The sequence below is a fragment of the Cyanistes caeruleus genome, chromosome 36 (assembly GCF_971803275.1).
Source record: "Cyanistes caeruleus chromosome 36, bCyaCae1.hap1.1, whole genome shotgun sequence".
NCBI lineage: Eukaryota > Metazoa > Chordata > Aves > Passeriformes > Paridae > Cyanistes > Cyanistes caeruleus.
The window spans coordinates 128,557-146,869 of record NC_141737.1 but is presented as its reverse complement, the minus strand read 5'-3'; the positions used below and the strand labels follow the sequence as shown (position 1 = coordinate 146,869).

At 57.5% G+C, this 18,313-nt stretch overlaps 1 protein-coding gene across 2 annotated transcripts; it reads right to left on the bottom strand.

Annotated features, from left to right (window-relative positions):
* Window positions 1-740: 740 nt before the first annotated feature.
* On the bottom strand, window positions 741-17,275 carry U2AF2 (U2 small nuclear RNA auxiliary factor 2). 2 transcript variants are annotated; one of them, XM_086871601.1, is made up of 12 exons: window positions 16,750-17,275; window positions 15,904-16,039; window positions 15,161-15,190; window positions 14,962-15,065; window positions 13,817-13,968; window positions 11,732-11,848; window positions 10,129-10,267; window positions 8,420-8,499; window positions 6,861-6,983; window positions 5,875-5,961; window positions 2,965-3,213; window positions 741-933 (listed from the first exon to the last, which is right to left on the bottom strand). In XM_086871601.1, exons 1-12 carry the CDS (start codon window positions 16,796-16,798, stop codon window positions 799-801), a joined length of 1,401 nt encoding a protein of 466 aa, XP_086727727.1. In that variant the 5' UTR covers window positions 16,799-17,275; the 3' UTR covers window positions 741-798. The 2 variants fall into 2 exon arrangements, with proteins under 2 accessions (XP_086727727.1, XP_086727728.1); XM_086871602.1 differs by lacking the exon at window positions 741-933 and adding an exon at window positions 952-1,636.
* Between the last annotated feature and the right edge of the window lie 1,038 nt (window positions 17,276-18,313).

The following is an 18,313-nucleotide window of genomic DNA, read 5'->3' as shown; positions in this document are numbered from 1 at the left end:
AACCCAGGGGATTTTTTACCCAAACCTGGAGGATTTATCCCCAAATCTGGGTGATTTTTTACCCAAACCCTGGGATTTTTTTCCCAAATCTGGAGGATTTTTTTTTCCCAAACCCAGGGGAATTTTCCCCAAATCTGGGAGATTTTATCCCCAGTCCTGGGGGGATTTATCCCCAAACTTGGGGGATTTTTTTACCCAAACCCAGAGGATTTATCCCCAAAACCCAGAGGATTTTTTCCCCAAATCTGGAGGATTTATCCCCAAATCTGGATGATTTCTTTTTACCCAAACCCAGAGGATTTATCCCCAAATCTGAATGATTTTTTTTTTACCCAAACCCAGAGGATTTATCCCCAAATCTGAATGATTTTTTTTTTTCCCAAACCCAGAGGATTTATCCCCAAATCTGAATGATTTTTTTTTTACCCAAACCCAGAGGATTTATCCCCAATCCCCCCTCCCCTCCCCCACCCCAAACCAAAAAAATTCCACAAAAACACCAAAAACTGGAAAAATCATTTAATTGGGGCTGGGGGCTCGGGGGGGGGGGGGGGGGAGGGGCGGGTGGGGGAGGGGAGGGGGGGGCGCTTCCCCTCCCCCTTCTCCTTTATTTTATTTGGGGGGGGGTCTGGGGGTGGGGGAGGGGCGCTCCCCCTTCTCTCCAATACCAAACCGGGGTGGGGGAGGGGATTTGGGGGGGAGGGGCGGCTACAACGAGAACCCAGCGGGGGGAGGGGGGGTGGGGGGGTTTTTTGGGGGGGTTTTGGGGGTTTCTGGGGGGTCCGGGGACCCCCGGGGCTACCAGAAGTCGCGGCGGTGGTACGAGTCGGGGTCGCAGAACTTGGTGACCACCACGCGGTTGGCGAACTTGCGGCCGGTCAGGCCCTGCATGGCCTTCTGGCAGTCGAACACCGAGGTGAACTCCACGAAAATCTGGGGGAAAAAAACGGGAATTTGGGTCATTTCAGGGGATTTATGTTATTTCGGGGGGATTCAGGGGGGTTTGGGGTCATTTTGGGGGATTTGGGTCATGGGTGAACCCCCAGAGCCTTCTGGCAGTCGAACACCGAGGTGAACTCCACGAAAATCTGGGGATAAAAAACGGGAATTTGGGTCATTTCGGGGGATTTGGGTCATTTCCTGAGTTTTGGGGTCATTTCCTGGGGTTTGGGGTCATTTCAGGGGGATTTGGGGTCACTGGGAAGGGACACAGGCACAGGGGGACACCCCAGAGCCTTCTGGCAGTCGAACACCGAGGTGAACTCCACGAAAATCTGGGGATAAAAACCGGGAATTTGGGTCATTTCGGGGGATTTCAGTCATTTCCTGGGGTTTGGGGTCATTTCGGGGGGATTTGGGGTCATTTCGGGGGGATTCAGGGGGGTTTGGGGTCATTTCAGGGGGTTTTGGGTCATGGGTGAACCCCCAGAGCCTTCTGGCAGTCGAACACCGAGGTGAACTCCACGAAAATCTGGGGGAAAAAAACGGGAATTTGGGTCATTTCAGGGGATTTGGGTCATTTCCTGAGTTTTGGGGTCATTTCCTGGGTTTTGGGGTCATTTCGGGGGGATTTGGGTCATGGGTGAACCCCCAGAGCCTTCTGGCAGTCGAACACCGAGGTGAACTCCACGAAAATCTGGGAAAAATTAAAATTTGGGGTCATTTTGGGGGGATTTGGGAGGATTCAGGAGGTCCCGGGCACTCAGGTGATGCCTTTGTCCGCTCCTGTCACCTTTCCTGTTCCGGGGACACCTGGGCACACCTGGGGACACCTGAGGATACCTGAGAACACTTGGGAACACCTGGGGACACCTGGGGACACCTGGGAACACCTGGGGATACCTGGGGATACCTGAGAACACCTGGGGACACCTGGGGACACCTGAGAACACCTGGGAACACCTGGGGACACCTGGGGATACCTGAGAACACCTGGGAACACCTGGGGACACCTGGGGATACCTGAGAACACCTGGGGACACCTGGGAACACCTGGGGACAGCTGGGGACACCTGGGGATACCTGGGGATATCTGGGAACATCTGGGGACACCTGGGCACATCCTGAGCTCACCTGAGCTCACCTGAGCACAGGTAACCCCGTATCTGCACACCTGGGCACACCTGGGCACACCTGAGCACAGGTAACCCCGTATCTCACCTTTCCGCAGCCCGGCACCTCGACGCCGTCGACGGGCCGCGGGATCTCGATGGATTTGTTCCATCCCACCCCATTCCCAGCACACCTGAGCACACCTGAGCACACAGGTAACCCCATACCTGCACACCTGGGCACACCTGAGCACACAGGTAACCCCGTATCTCACCTTTCCGCACCCTGGCACCTCGACGCCGTCGACGGGCCGCGGGATCTCGATGGATTTGTTCCATTCCCATCCCTCCCAGCCCCGTTCCCAGCACACCTGGGCACAGGTAACCCCTCACATCTCACAATTCTCACCTTTCCGCACCCTGGCACCTCGACGCCGTCGACGGGCCGCGGGATCTCGATGGATTTGTTCCATCCCACCCCATTCCCAGCACACCTGAGCACACCTGGGCACACCTGAGCACACCTGAGCACACCTTGGCACACCTGAGCACACCTGAGCACACAGGTAACCCCATATCTGCACACCTGAGCACACCTGAGCACAGGTAACCCCTCACATCTCACCTTTCCGCAGCCCGGCACCTCGACGCCGTCGACGGGCCGCGGGATCTCGATGGATTTGTTCCATTCCCACCCCATTCCCAGCACACCTGAGCACACCTGAGCACACCTGAGCACACCTGAGCACACCTGGGCACAGGTAACCCCTCACATCTCACCTTTCCACAGCCCGGCACCTCGACGCCGTCGACGGGCCGCGGGATCTCGATGGATTTGTTCCATTCCCACCCCATTCCCAGCACACCTGAGCACACCTGAGCACACCTGAGCACAGGTAACCCCGTATCTCACCTTTCCGCAGCCCGGCACCTCGACGCCGTCGACGGGCCGCGGGATCTCGATGGATTTGACGGTGCCGTACTTGCCGCACTCGTCGCGCACGTCCTCCACGATCTCCTCGTACTCCTCGTCGTCCAGCAGCTCCTCGGGCAGCACCATGTTGAGCAGGCACAGCACCTCCGTGGGGTGCCCGCCCATCTGCACCTGCGAGCTCATCAGCCCCGGCACCTGCAGCGTCACCGGCGTCTGGTTGATGGTGCTCTGAGCGCGGGGGGAGAGGGGGAGACGGGGGGAGATGGGGGGCGATGGGGGAGATGGGGGGAAATGGAGATGGGGAGATGGGGGGAGATGGAGATGGGGAGATGGGGGGAGATGGGGGGAGATGGGGGGAGATGGGTGGGGGGAGATGGGTGGGGGGAGATGGGGGGAAATGGAGATGGGGGATGGAGATGGGAATGGGGGAGATGGAAATGGAAATGGGAAATGGGAATGGGGGGAGATGGAGATGGGGGTGTGGAGATGGGGAGATGGGGGAGATGGAAATGGGGAGATGGAGATGGGGGGAGATGGAGACGGGGAGATGGAAATGGGGGTGTAGAGATTGGGGAGATGGGGGGATGGAGATGGGGGAGATGGAGATGGGAATGGGAGATGGGAATGGGGAGATGGAGATGGGGGAGATGGGGATGGGGGAGATGGGGGGAGATGGAAATGGGAATGGGGGGAGATGGAAATGGGGAGATGGAGATGGGGGTGTAGAGATTGGGGAGATGGGGATGGGGGAGATGGGGATGGGGGAGATGGGGATGGGGGAGATGGGGGGAGATGGAAATGGGAATGGGGGGAGATGGGGGTGTGGGGAGATGGAAATGGGGGTGTGAAATGGGGGAGATGGAGATTGGGGAGATGGAGAGATGGGAGGAAATGGGCGAGATGGAAATGGGGGGAGATGGGAATGGGGGGATGGAGGAGATGGGGAGGAATGGGGGGAGATGGGGACGGGGAGGATGGGAATGGGGGAGATGGGGGAGATGGAGGAGATGGGGAGGAATGGGGAGGATGGAGATGGGGAGATGGAAATGGGGAGAGATGGAGATGGGAATGGGGAGAGATGGGGATGGGGAGATGGGGATGGGGAGATGGGGATGGGGAGGATGGAAATGGGGGGACAGGAATGGGGAGATGGAGATGGGGAGATGGAAATGGGGAGAGATGGGGGGTGTGGGGAGATGGAGATGTGGAGATGGAGATGGGGAGATGGAAATGGGGGGACAGGAATGGGGAGATGGAGATGGGGAGGATGGGGATGGGGAGATGGAGATGGGAATGGGAGGAGATGGGGAGGAATGGGGAGATGGAGATGGAGATGGGGAGATGGAGATGGGGAGGATGGGGATGGGGGGATGGAGATGGGAACGGGGAAATGCAGGGAAATGTGGAAAACGGGGAAAAACGGGGAAATAAAAGACACAAAACAAGTTAAAAAAAAAAACCCCACGGAAAATAAGAAAATCGCGGAAAATTAAAAAGAAATAAAAAATAAAAATGAAAATGAGAGAAATGATAAAAAACAGAGAAAATAAAAAAACCCCCCGGGGTCAGGACCCCTCCCACGGGTGAGGCCCCCCCAAAGGCTCCTCCCCTCCCACCCCAGGACCCCCCAAAAAACAACCCCGGGGACCCCCAAAAACGGCCCCAAATTCCCTGCAGGAAATTCCCAAAAACTGCCCCAAACCCCCCAAAAAAACCCAAAATTATCCAAATTCCCCCCAAAAACTGCCCCAAACCCCCCAAAAAAACCCAAAATTATCCAAATTCCCCCCAAAAACTGCCCCAAACCCCCAAAAAACCCCAAAATCATCCCAATTCCCCCCAAAAACTGCCCCAAACCCCCAAAAAACCCCAAAATCTTCCCAATTCCCCCCAGAACCGGCCCCGAGAGCCCCCACCTGAACCCAAACAATCCCCAAATTCGGGGTCCCTCAACCCCCACCCCAAAATCCCCCAAACACCAAAATCCCACAAGACCCCCTCCCCAAAATCCACAAATTCCCCTCAAAACCCCAAAATCCCCCAAAATCCCCTCCCCAAAATCCCCCAAAACCCCAAATTCCCACCAAACCCCCTCCCCAAAATCCACAAATCCTCCCCGAAATCCCCAAATCCCCCCCGATTCTCCCCTGCGGGGGTCCCTGGGGGATTTGGGGAGGGGCTCAGGGTAATTAGGGGAGGGGTCTGAGGGGTGATAATTAATTTGGGGAGGGGTCTCAGGGTGATAATTAATTTGGGGAGGGGTCTCAGGGTGGTTTGGGGAGGGGGCTCAGGGATAATTTGGGGAGGGGTCTCAGGGGGATAATTAATTTGGGGAGGGGTCTGAGGGGGGATAATTTGGGGAGGGGTCTGAGTGATAATTTGGGGAGGGGTCTCAGGGCGGTTTGGGGAGGGGTCTGAGGGGGATAATTTGGGGAGGGGTCTCAGGGCGGTTTGGGGAGGGGTCTGAGGGGGATAATTTGGGGAGGGGTCTCAGGGCGGTTTGGGGAGGGGTCTCAGGGGGGATAATTTGGGGAGGGGGCTCAGGGATAATTTGGGGAGGGGGCTCAGGGCGGTTTGGGGAGGGGGCTCAGGGATAATTTGGGGAGGGGTCTGAGGGGTGGTAATTTGGGGAGGGGTCTCAGGGCAGTTTGGGGAGGGGTCTCAGGGATAATTTGGGGAGGGGTCTCAGGGGGATAATTTGGGGAGGGGTCTGAGGGGGGATAATTTGGGGAGGGGGCTCAGGGCGGTTTGGGGAGGGGGCTCAGGGATAATTTGGGGAGGGGTCTCAGGGGGATAATTTGGGGAGGGGGCTCAGGGATAATTTGGGGAGGGGGCTCAGGGATAATTTGGGGAGGGGTCTCAGGGGGATAATTTGGGGAGGGGGCTCACCAGGGTGGCGTTCTTGGCGCCGACGCTCGCTCGCTGCACCAGCAGCTTCTTGTCCCCGAGCTGCATCCCATTGAGCCCCGCGATGGCCTGGGGACCCCAGACCCAAATCAGGGACGGACCCCAGACCCAAATCGGGGGGGGACCCCAGACCCAAATCGGGGACCCCAGACCCAAATCAGGGACCCCAGACCCAAATCGGGGCCCCCAGACCCAAATCGGGGACCCTGGACCCAAATCAGGGACCCCAGACCCAAATCGGGGACCCCAGACCCAAATCAGGGGGGACCCCAGACCCAAATCAGGGGGGCTGCCACCCCCAGTGACTCCCCCAGAGGGATTCTCTGCCCCCCAGGTGTGTTTCAGGTGTCCCAGGTATCCCCAGCTGTCCCAGGTGTGTCCCAGCTGTCCCCAGCTGTTCCCAGGTGTGTCCCAGGTGTATCCCAGGTATCCCAGGTGTGTCCACAAGTGTCCCCAGCTGTTCCCAGGTGTGTCCCCAGCTGTCCCCAGCTGTTCCCAGGTGTGTCCCAGGTGTATCCCAGGTGTGTCCCAGGTGTGTCCCAGGTATCCCAGGTGTGTCCCAGCTGTCCCCAGGTGTGTCCCAGGTGTATCCCAGGTGTGTCCCCAGGTGTATCCCCAGGTGTGTCCCAGGTGTGTCCCAGGTGTGTCCCAGGTATCCCAGGTGTCCCCAGCTGTCCCAGGTGTGTCCCAGGTGTCCCAGGTGTGTCCCAGGTGTATCTCAGGTGTCCCCAGGTGTGTCCCAGCTGTCCCAGGTGTGTCCCCAGCTGTCCCAGGTGTATCCCCAGGTGTGTCCCAGGTGTCCCCAGCTGTCCCCAGCTGTCCCCAGCTGTCCCAGGTGTGTCCCAGGTGTATCTCAGGTGTATCCCAGGTGTGTCCCAGCTGTCCCAGGTGTGTCCCAGGTGTGTCCCCAGCTGTCCCAGCTGTCCCCAGCTGTCCCCAGGTGTCCCAGGCGTGTCCGGGGGCCGTACCTGGTCGGTGACGTTGATGTCCACGTACTCGCAGAAGGCGTAGCCCTTGCTGAGCCCGGTGGCGCTGTCCTTCACCAGGTTAAAGGCCTTGAGCGGCCCGAAGGACGTCAGCAGCTCCTTCACCTGCGGGGACGGGAGCACCGGGATACGGGGATACGGGAATTCCGGAGGATCGGGAATTCCGGGGGGGTTCGGGGATTCCGGGGGGATCAGGAATTCCCCCAAGGGATCCGGGGATTCCCCCAAGGGATCCGGGGATTCCCCCAAGGGATCCGGGGATTCCGGGGGGTTCAGGGATTCCGGGGGTTCGGGGATTCCCCCAAGGGATCCGGGGATTCCCCCAAGGGATCTGGGAATTCCGGGGGGTTCAGGAATTCCAGAGGGATCCGGGGATTCCCCCAAGGGATCCGGGAATTCCCCCAGGGGATCCGGGAATTCCGGGGGTTCGGGAATCTGGGGGATCGGGGATTCCCCCAAGGGATCCGGGAATTCTGGGGGTTCGGGAATTCGGGGGGTTCGGGAATTCCCCCAAGGGATCCGGGGATTCCCCCAGGGGATCTGGGAATTCCGGGGGGTTCGGGAATTCCGGGAGTTCGGGAATTCCCCCAAGGGATCTGGGAATTCCGGGGGTTCGGGAATTCTGGGGGGATCCGGGAATTCCAGGGGGTTCGGGAATTCCAGAGGGATCCGGGGATTCCAAGGGATCTGGGGTTCCCTTGGGATTTGGGAATTCCCCCTGGGATCGGGAATCCCCTGGAATGGGGGAACCCCCCCCCCAGGGAGGATTTTTGGGATTTTGGGGATATTTTGGGGATTTTTGGGGGGATTTTTTTGGGGATTTTTTGGGGATATTTTGGGACATCTCCCATTCAGTTTCCCGGGATTTTTTGGAATATTTTTGGGGATATTTTTGGGGATATTTTTTGGGATATTTTTGGGGATTTTTTGGGGATATTTTTGAGGATTTTTTTGAGATTTTTTGGGATTTTTGGGGGATATTTTTGGGGATGTTGGGGGGGATTTTTTTGGGGATTTTTTTGGGGGGATTTTTTTGGGATTTATTTTTGGGATATTTTTGGGATATTTTGGGGCGTCTCCCGCCCGGTTTCCCGGGATTTTTTGGGATATTTTTGGGATTTTTTTAAGGTTATTTTTTGGGATTTTTTTGGGGTATTTTTGGGGGATTTTTGGGGATTTTTTGGGGATATTTTTGGGGATTTTTGGGGGCATTTTTGGGGGATTTTTGGGATATTTTGGGATATTTTGAGGCGTCTCCCATCCGGTTTCCCGGGATTTTTTGGGATTTTTTGGGGATATTTTTGGGGATTTTTTGGGGGATTTTTTGGGGATTTATTTTTGGGATATTTTGGGGCGTCTCCCGTCCGGTTTCCCGGGATTTTTTGGGATTTTTGGGGGATATTTTTGGGGATTTTTTGGGGATATTTTTCGGGATATTTTTGGGGTATTTTTGGGATAATTTTGGGATATTTTGGGGCGTCTCCCGTCCGGTTTCCCGGGGTTTTTTTGGGAACCCTGGGAATTTCCCCTCCCCCCCTCACCTGGTCGTCGTTCAGGTAATTGGGGAGGCCCCCGATGAAGAGTTTGTGCGCAGAGTCCGGGACCACCGTGGACACCACACCTGGGGGGGCCAAAAACCCCAAATCACACCTGGATCACCCCAAAATCACACCTGGATCACCCCAAAATCCCCTAAATCACACCTGGATCACCCCAAATCACACCTGGATCACCCCAAAATCCCCCAAAATCCCCCCAAAAACCCCGAAATCACACCTGGATCACCCCAAAATCCCCAAAATCACACCTGGGGGGGCCAAAAACCCCAAATCACACCTGGATCACCCCAAAATCCCCAAAATCCCACCTGGATCACCCCAAAATCACACCTGGATCACCCCAAAATCCCCAAAATCACACCTGGATCACCCCAAAATCACACCTGGATCACCCCAAATCACACCTGGATCACCCCAAAATCCCCAAAATCACACCTGGATCACCCCAAAAACCCCAAAATCACACCTGGGGGGGCCAAAAACCCCAAATCACACCTGGATCACCCCAAAATCCCCCAAAATCCCCCCAAAAACCCCGAAATCACACCTGGATCACCCCAAAATCACACCTGGATCACCCCAAAATCCCCAAAATCCCCCAAAAAACCCCAAAATCCCACCTGGATCACCCCAAAATCATACCTGGATCACCCCAAAATCCCCCAAATCACACCTGGATCACCCCAAAATCCCCAAAATCACCCAAAAAACCCCAAAATCACACCTGGATCACCCCAAATCACACCTGGATCACCCCAAAATCCCCCAAAATCCCCAAAAACCCCAAAATCCTCCTGGATTTGGGAGTATCCCTGATTTTGGGGTGATTTTGGGGCAGTATTTTTGGCAGTTTTTGGGGTGATTTTGGGGTGATTTGGGGCAGTTTTTGGGGTGATTTGGGGCAGTTTTTGGGGTGATTTGGGGCAGTTTTTGGGGTGTTTTGGGGTGATTTTGGGGCAGTATTTTTGGCAGTTTTTGGGGTGATTAGGGGCAGGTTTTGGGGCAGTTTTTGGGGTGATTTTGGGGTGATTTGGGGCAGTTTTTGGGGTGATTTTGGGGCAGTATTTTTGGCAGTTTTGTGGCAGTTTTTGGGGTGATTTTGGGGCAGTTTTTGGGGTGATTTTGGGCAGTTTTGGGTCACTCACCGGGTACATACACCGAGGGGTTCTCAGACATCCCCGGCAGGGGCTGGGGTGATTTGGGGTGATTTGGGGTGATTTGGGGTGATTTTGGGGCAGTATTTTTGGCAGTTTTTGGGGTGATTTTGGGGTGATTTTGGGGCAGTTTTTGGGGTGATTTTGGGCAGTTTTGGGTCACTCACCGGGTACATACACCGAGGGGTTCTCAGACATCCCCGGCAGCGGCTGGGGTGTTTTGGGGTGATTTGGGGTGATTTTGGGGCAGTATTTTTGGCAGTTTTTGAGGCAGTTTTTGGAGCAGTTTTTGGCAGGTTTTGGGGCAGTTTTTGGGGCAGTTTTTGGGGTGATTTTGGGCAGTTTTAGGGTGATTTTGGGTCACTCACCCGGTACATACACCGAGGGGTTCTCAGACATCCCCGGCAGCGGCTGGGGTGATTTGGGGTGATTTTGGGGCAGTATTTTTGGCAGTTTTTGAGGCAGTTTTTGGGGCAGTTTTTGGGGTGATTTTGGGGCAGTTTTTGGGGTGATTTTGGGCAGTTTTGGGTCACTCACCCGGTACATACACCGAGGGGTTCTCAGACATCCCCGGCAGGGGCTGGTAGTCGTGGGGCCGGCGGATTTTCAGCGATTGCCCCTGGAAGATGATCCCGTCGAACGCCATCGCCTGCGTCGTCTCGTCCACCGAGCGGAACTGCCGGCAACACCCCGAAATCACCCCAAAATCCAGCCAGGAACCCCGAAATCACCCCAAAATCCACACAGGAACCCCGAAATCCACCCAGGGAACCCCGAAATCACCCCAAAATCCAGCCAGGAACCCCAAAATCACCCCAAAATACACACAGGAACCCCGAAATCCACCCAGGGAACCCCGAAATCACCCCAAAATCCACACAGGAACCCCAAAATCCACCCAGGGAACCCCGAAATCACCCCAAAATCCACACAGGAACCCCAAAATCCACCCAGGGAACCCCGAAATCACCCCAAAATCCACACAGGAACCCCAAAATCCACACAGGGAACCCCGAAATCACCCCAAAATCCACACAGGAACCCCAAAATCCACCCAGGGAACCCCGAAATCACCCCAAAATCCACACAGGAACCCCGAAATCACCCCAAAATCCACACAGGAACCCCGAAATCACCCCAAAATCCACACAGGAACCCCGAAATCAGCCCAAAATCCAGCCAGGAACCCCGAAATCACCCCAAAATCCAGCAGGGAACCCCGAAATCCACCCAGGGAACCCCGAAATCACCCCAAAATCCACACAGGAACCCCAAAATCCACCCAGGGAACCCCGAAATCACCCCAAAATCCAGCCAGGAACCCCGAAATCACCCCAAAATCCAGCCAGGAACCCCAAAATCACCCCAAAATCCAGCAGGGAACCCCAAAATCCAGCAGGGAACCCCGAAATCACCCCAAAATCCAGCAGGGAACCCCGAAATCACCCCAAAATCCACACAGGAACCCCAAAATCCGACCAGGGAACCCCAAAATACACCCAGGAACCCCAAAATCACCCCAAAATCCAGCAGGGAACCCCGAAATCACCCCAAAATACACCCAGGGAACCCCGAAATCCGACCAGGGAACCCCGAAATACACCCAGGGAACCCCAAAATCACCCCAAAATCCACCCAGGAACCCCGAAATCACCCCAGAATTGGGGTTTTTGGGTCAGAATTGTGGTTTTTGGGACAGAATTGGGGTTTTTTTGGGTCAGAACTGGGGCTTTTGGTGCCATTTTGGGTTTTTTTGGTGCAGATTTGGGTTTTTTGGTGCAGATTTGGGGTTTTTTGGTGCAGATTTGGGGTTTTTGGTGCTGATTTGGGTTTTTTTGGTGCCATTTTGGGTTTTTTGGTGCTATTTTTGGGGTTTTTGGTGCTATTTTTGGAGTTTTTTGGTGCTGATTTGGGATTTTTTGCTGCTGATTTGGGTTATTTTGGTGCCATTTTTGGGTTTTTGGTGCCATTTTTGGGTTTTTTGGTGCAGATTTGGGTTTTTTGGTGCTATTTTTGGGGTTTTTTTGGTGCCATTTTTGGGTTTTTTGGGCCAGCCCCAGCTCCGAGCACCCCGATCCCGTCTCCCCGCTCCCCCCCGACCCCAAACCCCCCGGATTTGCCCCAAAAGCGGCCCGGGCACCTCGAGGAAGGCGAAGTTCTTGTCCTGGTTGATCTGCACGGCCAGGACGGGGTTCCCGGGGGCCTGGGTCAGCCCCCCCAGGCGCATCTGAGCGTTGAAGAAATCCATCATCGCCTCCTGGGGGGAAAAACGGCAAATTCGGGTCAGAAAAATGGGAATTTGGGGGGGAAAACGGGGGTTTGGGGGGAAAAACGGCAAACTCGGGTCAGAAAAATGGGAATTTGGGGGGGAAACGGGGGTTTGGGGGGAAAAACGGCAAATTCGGGTCAGAAAAACGGGAATTTGGGGGGAAAATGGGGGTTTGGGGGGAAAAACGGGAGTTTTGGAGTTAAAAATGGGAGTTTTGGGGGTTTGGGGTCGAAAAATGGGGGTTTGGGGGGAAAAATGGGAATTTGGGTGGGAAAAATGGGAATTTGGGTCAGAAAAATGGGAATTTAGGGGAATTTGGGTCAAAAAATGGGGGTTTGGGTGGAAAAAATGGGAATTTGGGTCAGAAAAATGTGAGTTTTGGGTTTAAAAATGGGAGTTTGGGGGGTTTGGAGTAAAAAAATGGGAATTTGGGGAGTTTGGGGTTGGAAAAATGGGAGTTTTGGGGGTTTGGGTCAATAAATGGGAGTTTTGGGGGTTTGGGTCAATAAATGGGAGTTTTGGGTATTTTTGGGTGGAAAAATGGGAGTTTTGGGCATTTTTGGGTGAGGTTTTGGGGTTTTTGGGCCCCTCTGGGATGGTGGAGACCCCCCCGAAGTGGGGGGAGAAGCGGGAAAAAGGGTAAAAAATAACAGAAAAAAGAGAAAAACAAAGAAATGTGAAATTTGAGAAAAAAAAAAAAAAAAAAAAAGGGAAATAAAAGGGAAAAGTTAACGGAAAGAGTAACTCAGGAAAAAGAGAAACAAGTTAAAAATAAACAAAAAAAGAAACATAAAGCTCAAGGAAATGTAACAAAAATAAATTAAAGTCATTAAATAAAAACCAAAATAGGTGCAAAATGTAGCAGCAGAAGGAAACAGTAAAAAGCAAATTAAATAAAAACAGGAACTTAGAAAAGAAACAGAAAAACAAAAAATTTCCACTCCCAAAAACCTCCCCTGAGCTCTGGGACCCCCCAGAACCCCAAACAACCCCGGGAAATTGGTAAAAAATCCCAAAAATGGCCCAAAAACCCCAAAAAATGGCCCAAAAACCCCAAAAAATGGCCCAGAAACTAAAAAAAAGTCCAAAAAAACCCAAAAAACCCTGAAAGAACCCCAAATAACCCCATAAAAACACCAAATAACCCCCAAAAATTCCAAATAGCCCCACAAAAACACCAAGTAATCCCATAAAAAATCGAAATAACCCCTGAAAACCCCAAATAACCCCATAAAAAGTCAAAATAACCCCCGAAAACCCCAAATAACTCCATAAAGACCCCAAATAACCCCATAAAACCCCCAAACCATCTCCCAAAATTCTAAATAACCCCATAAAATTCCCAAATAACCCCGTAAAATTCCCAAATGATCTCATAAAATTCCAAATAACCCCATAAAATTCCCAAATAACCCTCCAAAACCCCCAAAAACCCCAAATAACCCCATAAAGACCCCAAATAACCCCGTAAAAACCCAAAACCACCCCCCCAAAATTCTAAATAACCCCATAAAAACCTGAAATAGCCCCATAAAGACCCCAAATCACCCCATAAAAACCCCAAATAATGCCATAAAAACCCCAAATAACCCCATAAAAACCCCAAATAACCCCATAAAAACCCCAAATAACCCCATAAGAACCCCAAATAATCCCATAAAAACCCCAAATAACCCCGAAAAAATTCCAAATAACCCCATAAAAACCTGAAATAGCCCCATAAAAACCCCAAATAACCCCATAAAAACCCCAAATAACCCCATACAAACCCCAAATAACCCCATACAAACCCCAAATAACCCCATACAAACCCCAAATAACCCCATAAAAACCCCAAAAAACCTCATAAAAACCCCAAAGAACCCCATACAAACCCCAAGGAACCCCATACAAACCCCAAATAACCCCACAAAAACCCCAAGGAACCCCCCCGAGCCCCCCGAGCCCCCCGCTCACCTCGGTGATGCCGAAGGGGATGTTGCCCACGTAGAGGCGCCGCGCCTGCCGCGTCATCTGGCTGCCCACCACGGGCACGGGCGTGGGGGTGACGGCCAGCCCGTCCGGGGTCATGGTGGGCAGGAGCGCCGTGGCCGGGATCTGCCCCGCCGCTGAGAGACAGGGCTGTCACGGGGGGCTCAGGGGGGTTTGGGGGGATTTGGGGGGGATTTGGGGGGTCCTGGCCGGGATCTGCCCCGCCGCTGAGAAACAGGGCTGTCACCAGGGGGGTTCAGGGGGGATTGGGGGGTCCTGGGGGGAATTTGGGGGGGATTTGGGGGGGATTTGGGGGGTCCTGGCCGGGATCTGCCCCGCCGCTGAGAGACAGGGCTGTCACGGGGGGCTCAGGGGGGATTGGGGGGGATTTGGGGGGTCCTGGGGGGGTCCTGGCCGGGATCTGCCCCGCCGCTGAGAGACAGGGCTGTCACGGGGGGCTCAGGGGGGATTGAGGGGGATTGGGGGGTCCTGGGGGAGATTTGGGGGGTCCTGGCCGGGATCTGCCCCGCCGCTGAGAGACAGGGCTGTCACGGGGGGCTCAGGGGGGATTGGGGGGGATTTGGGGGGGATTTGGGGGGGTCCTGGCCGGGATCTGCCCCGCCGCTGAGAGACAGGGCTGTCACGGGGGGCTCAGGGGGGATTGGGGGGGATTTGGGGGGGATTTGGGGGGGTCCTGGCCGGGATCTGCCCCGCCGCTGAGAGACAGGGCCGTCACCAGGGGGGTTCAGGGGGGTTTGGGGGGGATTTGGGGGGTCCTGGCCGGGATCTGCCCCGCCGCTGAGAGACAGGGCTGTCACAGGGGGTTCAGGGGGGATTGGGGGGTCCTGGGGGGAATTTGGGGGGGATTTGGGATGTCTGGGAGAAGTTCTGGGAGGTCCTGAGAAGGTTTTGGGTTTCTAGGAGAGATTTCAGGGGGGTCCTGAGGGTGTTTGGGGGGCGTTCCTGAGGTATTTGTGGGGATTTGGAGGGGTCTGGGGTCTCTAACAGGGATTTGGGGGCTCCCAGAGGGGTCTGGGGGGGTCCCAGGGGTTATGGGGGGATCCCAGAGGGGTCTGGGGGGGTCCCACGGGGGTCTGGGGGTCCTGGCCGGGTTTGGGGAGGGGTCTCACCCTGCATGGCCTTGTACTGCATGGGGGTGATGTGCTCGAAGCCGGGGGGGGGCACATCCCAATATTTGCGGATTTTCTTCTTCTTCTCGTGCCGGGGGGAGCGGCTGGGGAGGGGCACAGGGGGCGTTTGGGGAGGGGGCTGCACCCCCCGACCCCCAAAAACCCCCCAAACCCCCCCAAAACGCCCCCCCGGACTCACCTCAGGGGGCCCGAGAGGCTCAGGGGTGACCTGTGAGGAGGGGAGGGGGTTTTACACCTGGGCCTGGGGGTCCCCAGCCCGACTTGGGGGTCCCCACCCCAATTCCGGGGGTCCCCACCCCAATTCCGGGGGTCCCAGGTGCTTTTAGGGGGCTTCAAAGCCCTGTCTGGGGGTCCCCAGCCCCGTTTTTGGGCTCTGTGATGGATCCCAGGGGATGTGGGGAGATCAAGGGGGGTCCCACACCCCTTTTTGAGGGTGCCCATTCCCATTTTGGGGGTCCCACTCCCATTTTTGGAGGTCTCAGCTTTCTTTTGGGGGTCCCCAACCCCATTCTGAGGTACCCATTATCATTTTTGGGGGTCCCAGTCCCATTTTTGAGGGTCCCAGTCCCATTTTTGGGGGTCCCAGTCCCATTTTTGAGGGTCCCAGTCCCATTTTTGGGGGTCCCAGTCCCATTTTTGGGGGTCCCACCCCAATCCTGCTGGTCCCAGAGGGTTCCCAGAGGGTTCCTGGTGATCCTCGGTGGTCCCGAAGGGCTCTCGGAAGGGTCCCAGGGGGTCCCTGAGGGGTTCCCGGTGCTCCCGGGGGATTCCCGGGGGGTTCCCGGTGCTCCCGGGGGGTTCCCAGGGGGTTCCCGGTGCTCCCGGGGGGTTCCCAGGGGGTTCCCGGTGCTGCCGGGGGGTTCCCGGGGGGTTCCCAGGGATTTCCCAGGGGGTTCCCGGAGCTCCCCGCGCTGCCGGTACCGGCGCCGCCGGCGGTCCCTGGACACGCTGCGCTGGTCTCGGTTCCGCCGGTCCCGGGAGCGGCTGCGGCGTTTCCGATCGCGGCTGCGGGAGCGGCTGTGGGAGCGCTTGCGGTGCCGGTTCTCCTTGTCCCGCTCTGCCCGGCGGCAGCGGGGGCTCAGCGGGGCCCGAACCCCCCCAAAAAACCCCGAACCCCCCAAAAAACCCCGGCCCGGAACGGCCCCGCTCCGCCAGCGGCACCGGGGGCTCGGGCCGGGACAGCACGGACCCGAACCGGCCCCGAAACGGCCCAAAAGGACCCCAAAATCCCACCCGGAATAACCCCGGAATCCCCTCAGAAAATAACCCCGGAATCCCCTCAGAAAATAAACCCCGAACCGCCCCGAACCGGCCCCAAATGAACCCCGAAACCCCCCGGGAGGAGCCCCCAAAAACAGCCCCGAAATTCCCCTAAAAACCCAGAGCGACCCCCGAAACCCCGCCAAAATCACCCCAAAATCACCCCGAAAATCACCCAAAATTCACCCGGGCACCCCCAGACCGGCCCGGGACCCCCAAACGGGCCCCGAACCCCCAAACCGGCCCGGAGCCCCCAAACCGGGGCCGCCCCCTCCCCCCGGGGGTTCTGAGGGGAGCCCCCAGACCCCCCAAAATTAAAACGAGGGCGCCGCGCCCCCTCCCCAAATTCCGGGGGGTTTCAAACCGGGGGGACCCCCGAATTGGGGAGGGGGTGTGAGGGAGGGGAAGCCCCCCCAGAGGAGGCGGGGGAGGGGTCTCTCCCTCAGGCCTCCCCCCCCCTCAAAATGGGGGTCCCCGTGAGGGGGGGCGGGGCGCGGCCGCCGGTACCTTGTTTGTTCTCGTTCAGCTGCCGCTCGAACTCGTCGAAGTCGGACATGGCGGCGGGCGCGGCGCGGCGCTCCCGGAGCCCTCCCGGCGCCTCCCGGCCCCTCCCGGTGCCTCCCGCTCCCTCCCGGCCCCGCTCAGGCCGCGGCGCCTCCGTCCGCGCTCGTCTGCGCTCGGCCACTTCCGGCCGCCGCGCTCGGCCACTTCCGGCGCCGCTCGGGCCGCGCTCGGCGCTTTCCGCCGGCGTTCGGCGCCTTTCCGCCGGAGCTCGGCCTTTTCCGTCACGCTTCGCGTTTTTCCGCCGCTTTCCGGCGACGCTCGGCTTTTTCCGTCAGCGCTCGCCGCTTTCCCTCACGCCTCGTGCCTTTCCGCCGAGGTTCGGCGCTTTCCGGCCGCGCTCGGATCTTTCCGTCACCGGTCGCCGTTTTCGGCCGCGGTTCGCACGCTCGGAGCTTTCCCGTTACTCCTCGCCCCTTTCGGGTCACTTTTCGCCGCTTTCCGTCACTTTTCGCCGCTTTCCGTCCCTGTTGGATTTCCCCCCCCCCCGGTCCCCCACGTCACTTCCAGCCCGCTCAACTTCCGGCGGCCGCCGCCGGTAACACCGAGCCCGGTTGGCCCCGCCCGCTCCGGTTTGGCCCCGCCCCTTTCCCCTCAGGGCCGCTTTTGGCGGGAAGCCGCGGCCGCGATGGCGCCCCCTGGCGGCCCCCGCCAACTCTCGCGCGGTGCCCAAATCTCGCGGGATTTGCCGCCGTTTATTCGCCGCTTTTCGCCTCTTTTTTGGGGAGGTTTTTCCCGGTTTTTCCCTCAAAATTCCCCCCGGGGACCCCCGGAGTGAGCCCGGGGGGCCGGGAGGGGATCTGGGGGCGGATCTGGGACTCCCGGGTGTTCCCGGGCTGATGTTGGGGATCCCCGGAGTGAGGGAAATAAACGGGAAAATGGGAAAATGGGAAAATTGGGGATTTGGGGGCGCGGGGGACCCCGAAGGAGCGGCCCGAAGTGCGGAAAAACGGGGAAAATGGGGGAAAAACTGGGAAAACTGGGGAAAATGGGGGAACTCCGGGGGTCTCAGGGGGTGTTCGGGACACCGGGGCCCCCCAATCCCGGAGACCCCTCCCCAAAAACAGGGACCAGCCCCTCCCCCCCCGATCGCCGCTGCCTGGGGGTGCTCCCGGATTTTGGGGAGGGGTCCCCGATTTGGGGAGTGGATCCCCGATGTGGGGAGGGGGTCCCGGATTTGGGGAGGGGGTCCCGGCGGTGTCGGGGGGGTAGGAACGGACGCGCGCGCGTTGTTTCCAGCCGGACCCCACACGCTGCGACACCGGCTCGGCCCGAGCCCCCCCTCCCCGCCCCTCCCCCCCCCCTCCGGGACCCCGGAGCGGAGCCCCTCCCCCCCCCGCGCCCCCCCCCGCCGGCGGAGCCCCCCCGGCGGCGGCGCGAGCGCAGCGGGGCCCATGAAGGGCCCGAAGGGGGACCCGGGCGGCGGAGACAGCGGGAGGTACCGGGGGAGGGGAGGGGGAGGCACCGGGAGGTACCGGGGGAGGGGAGGGGGAGGCGGGGACACCCCCGG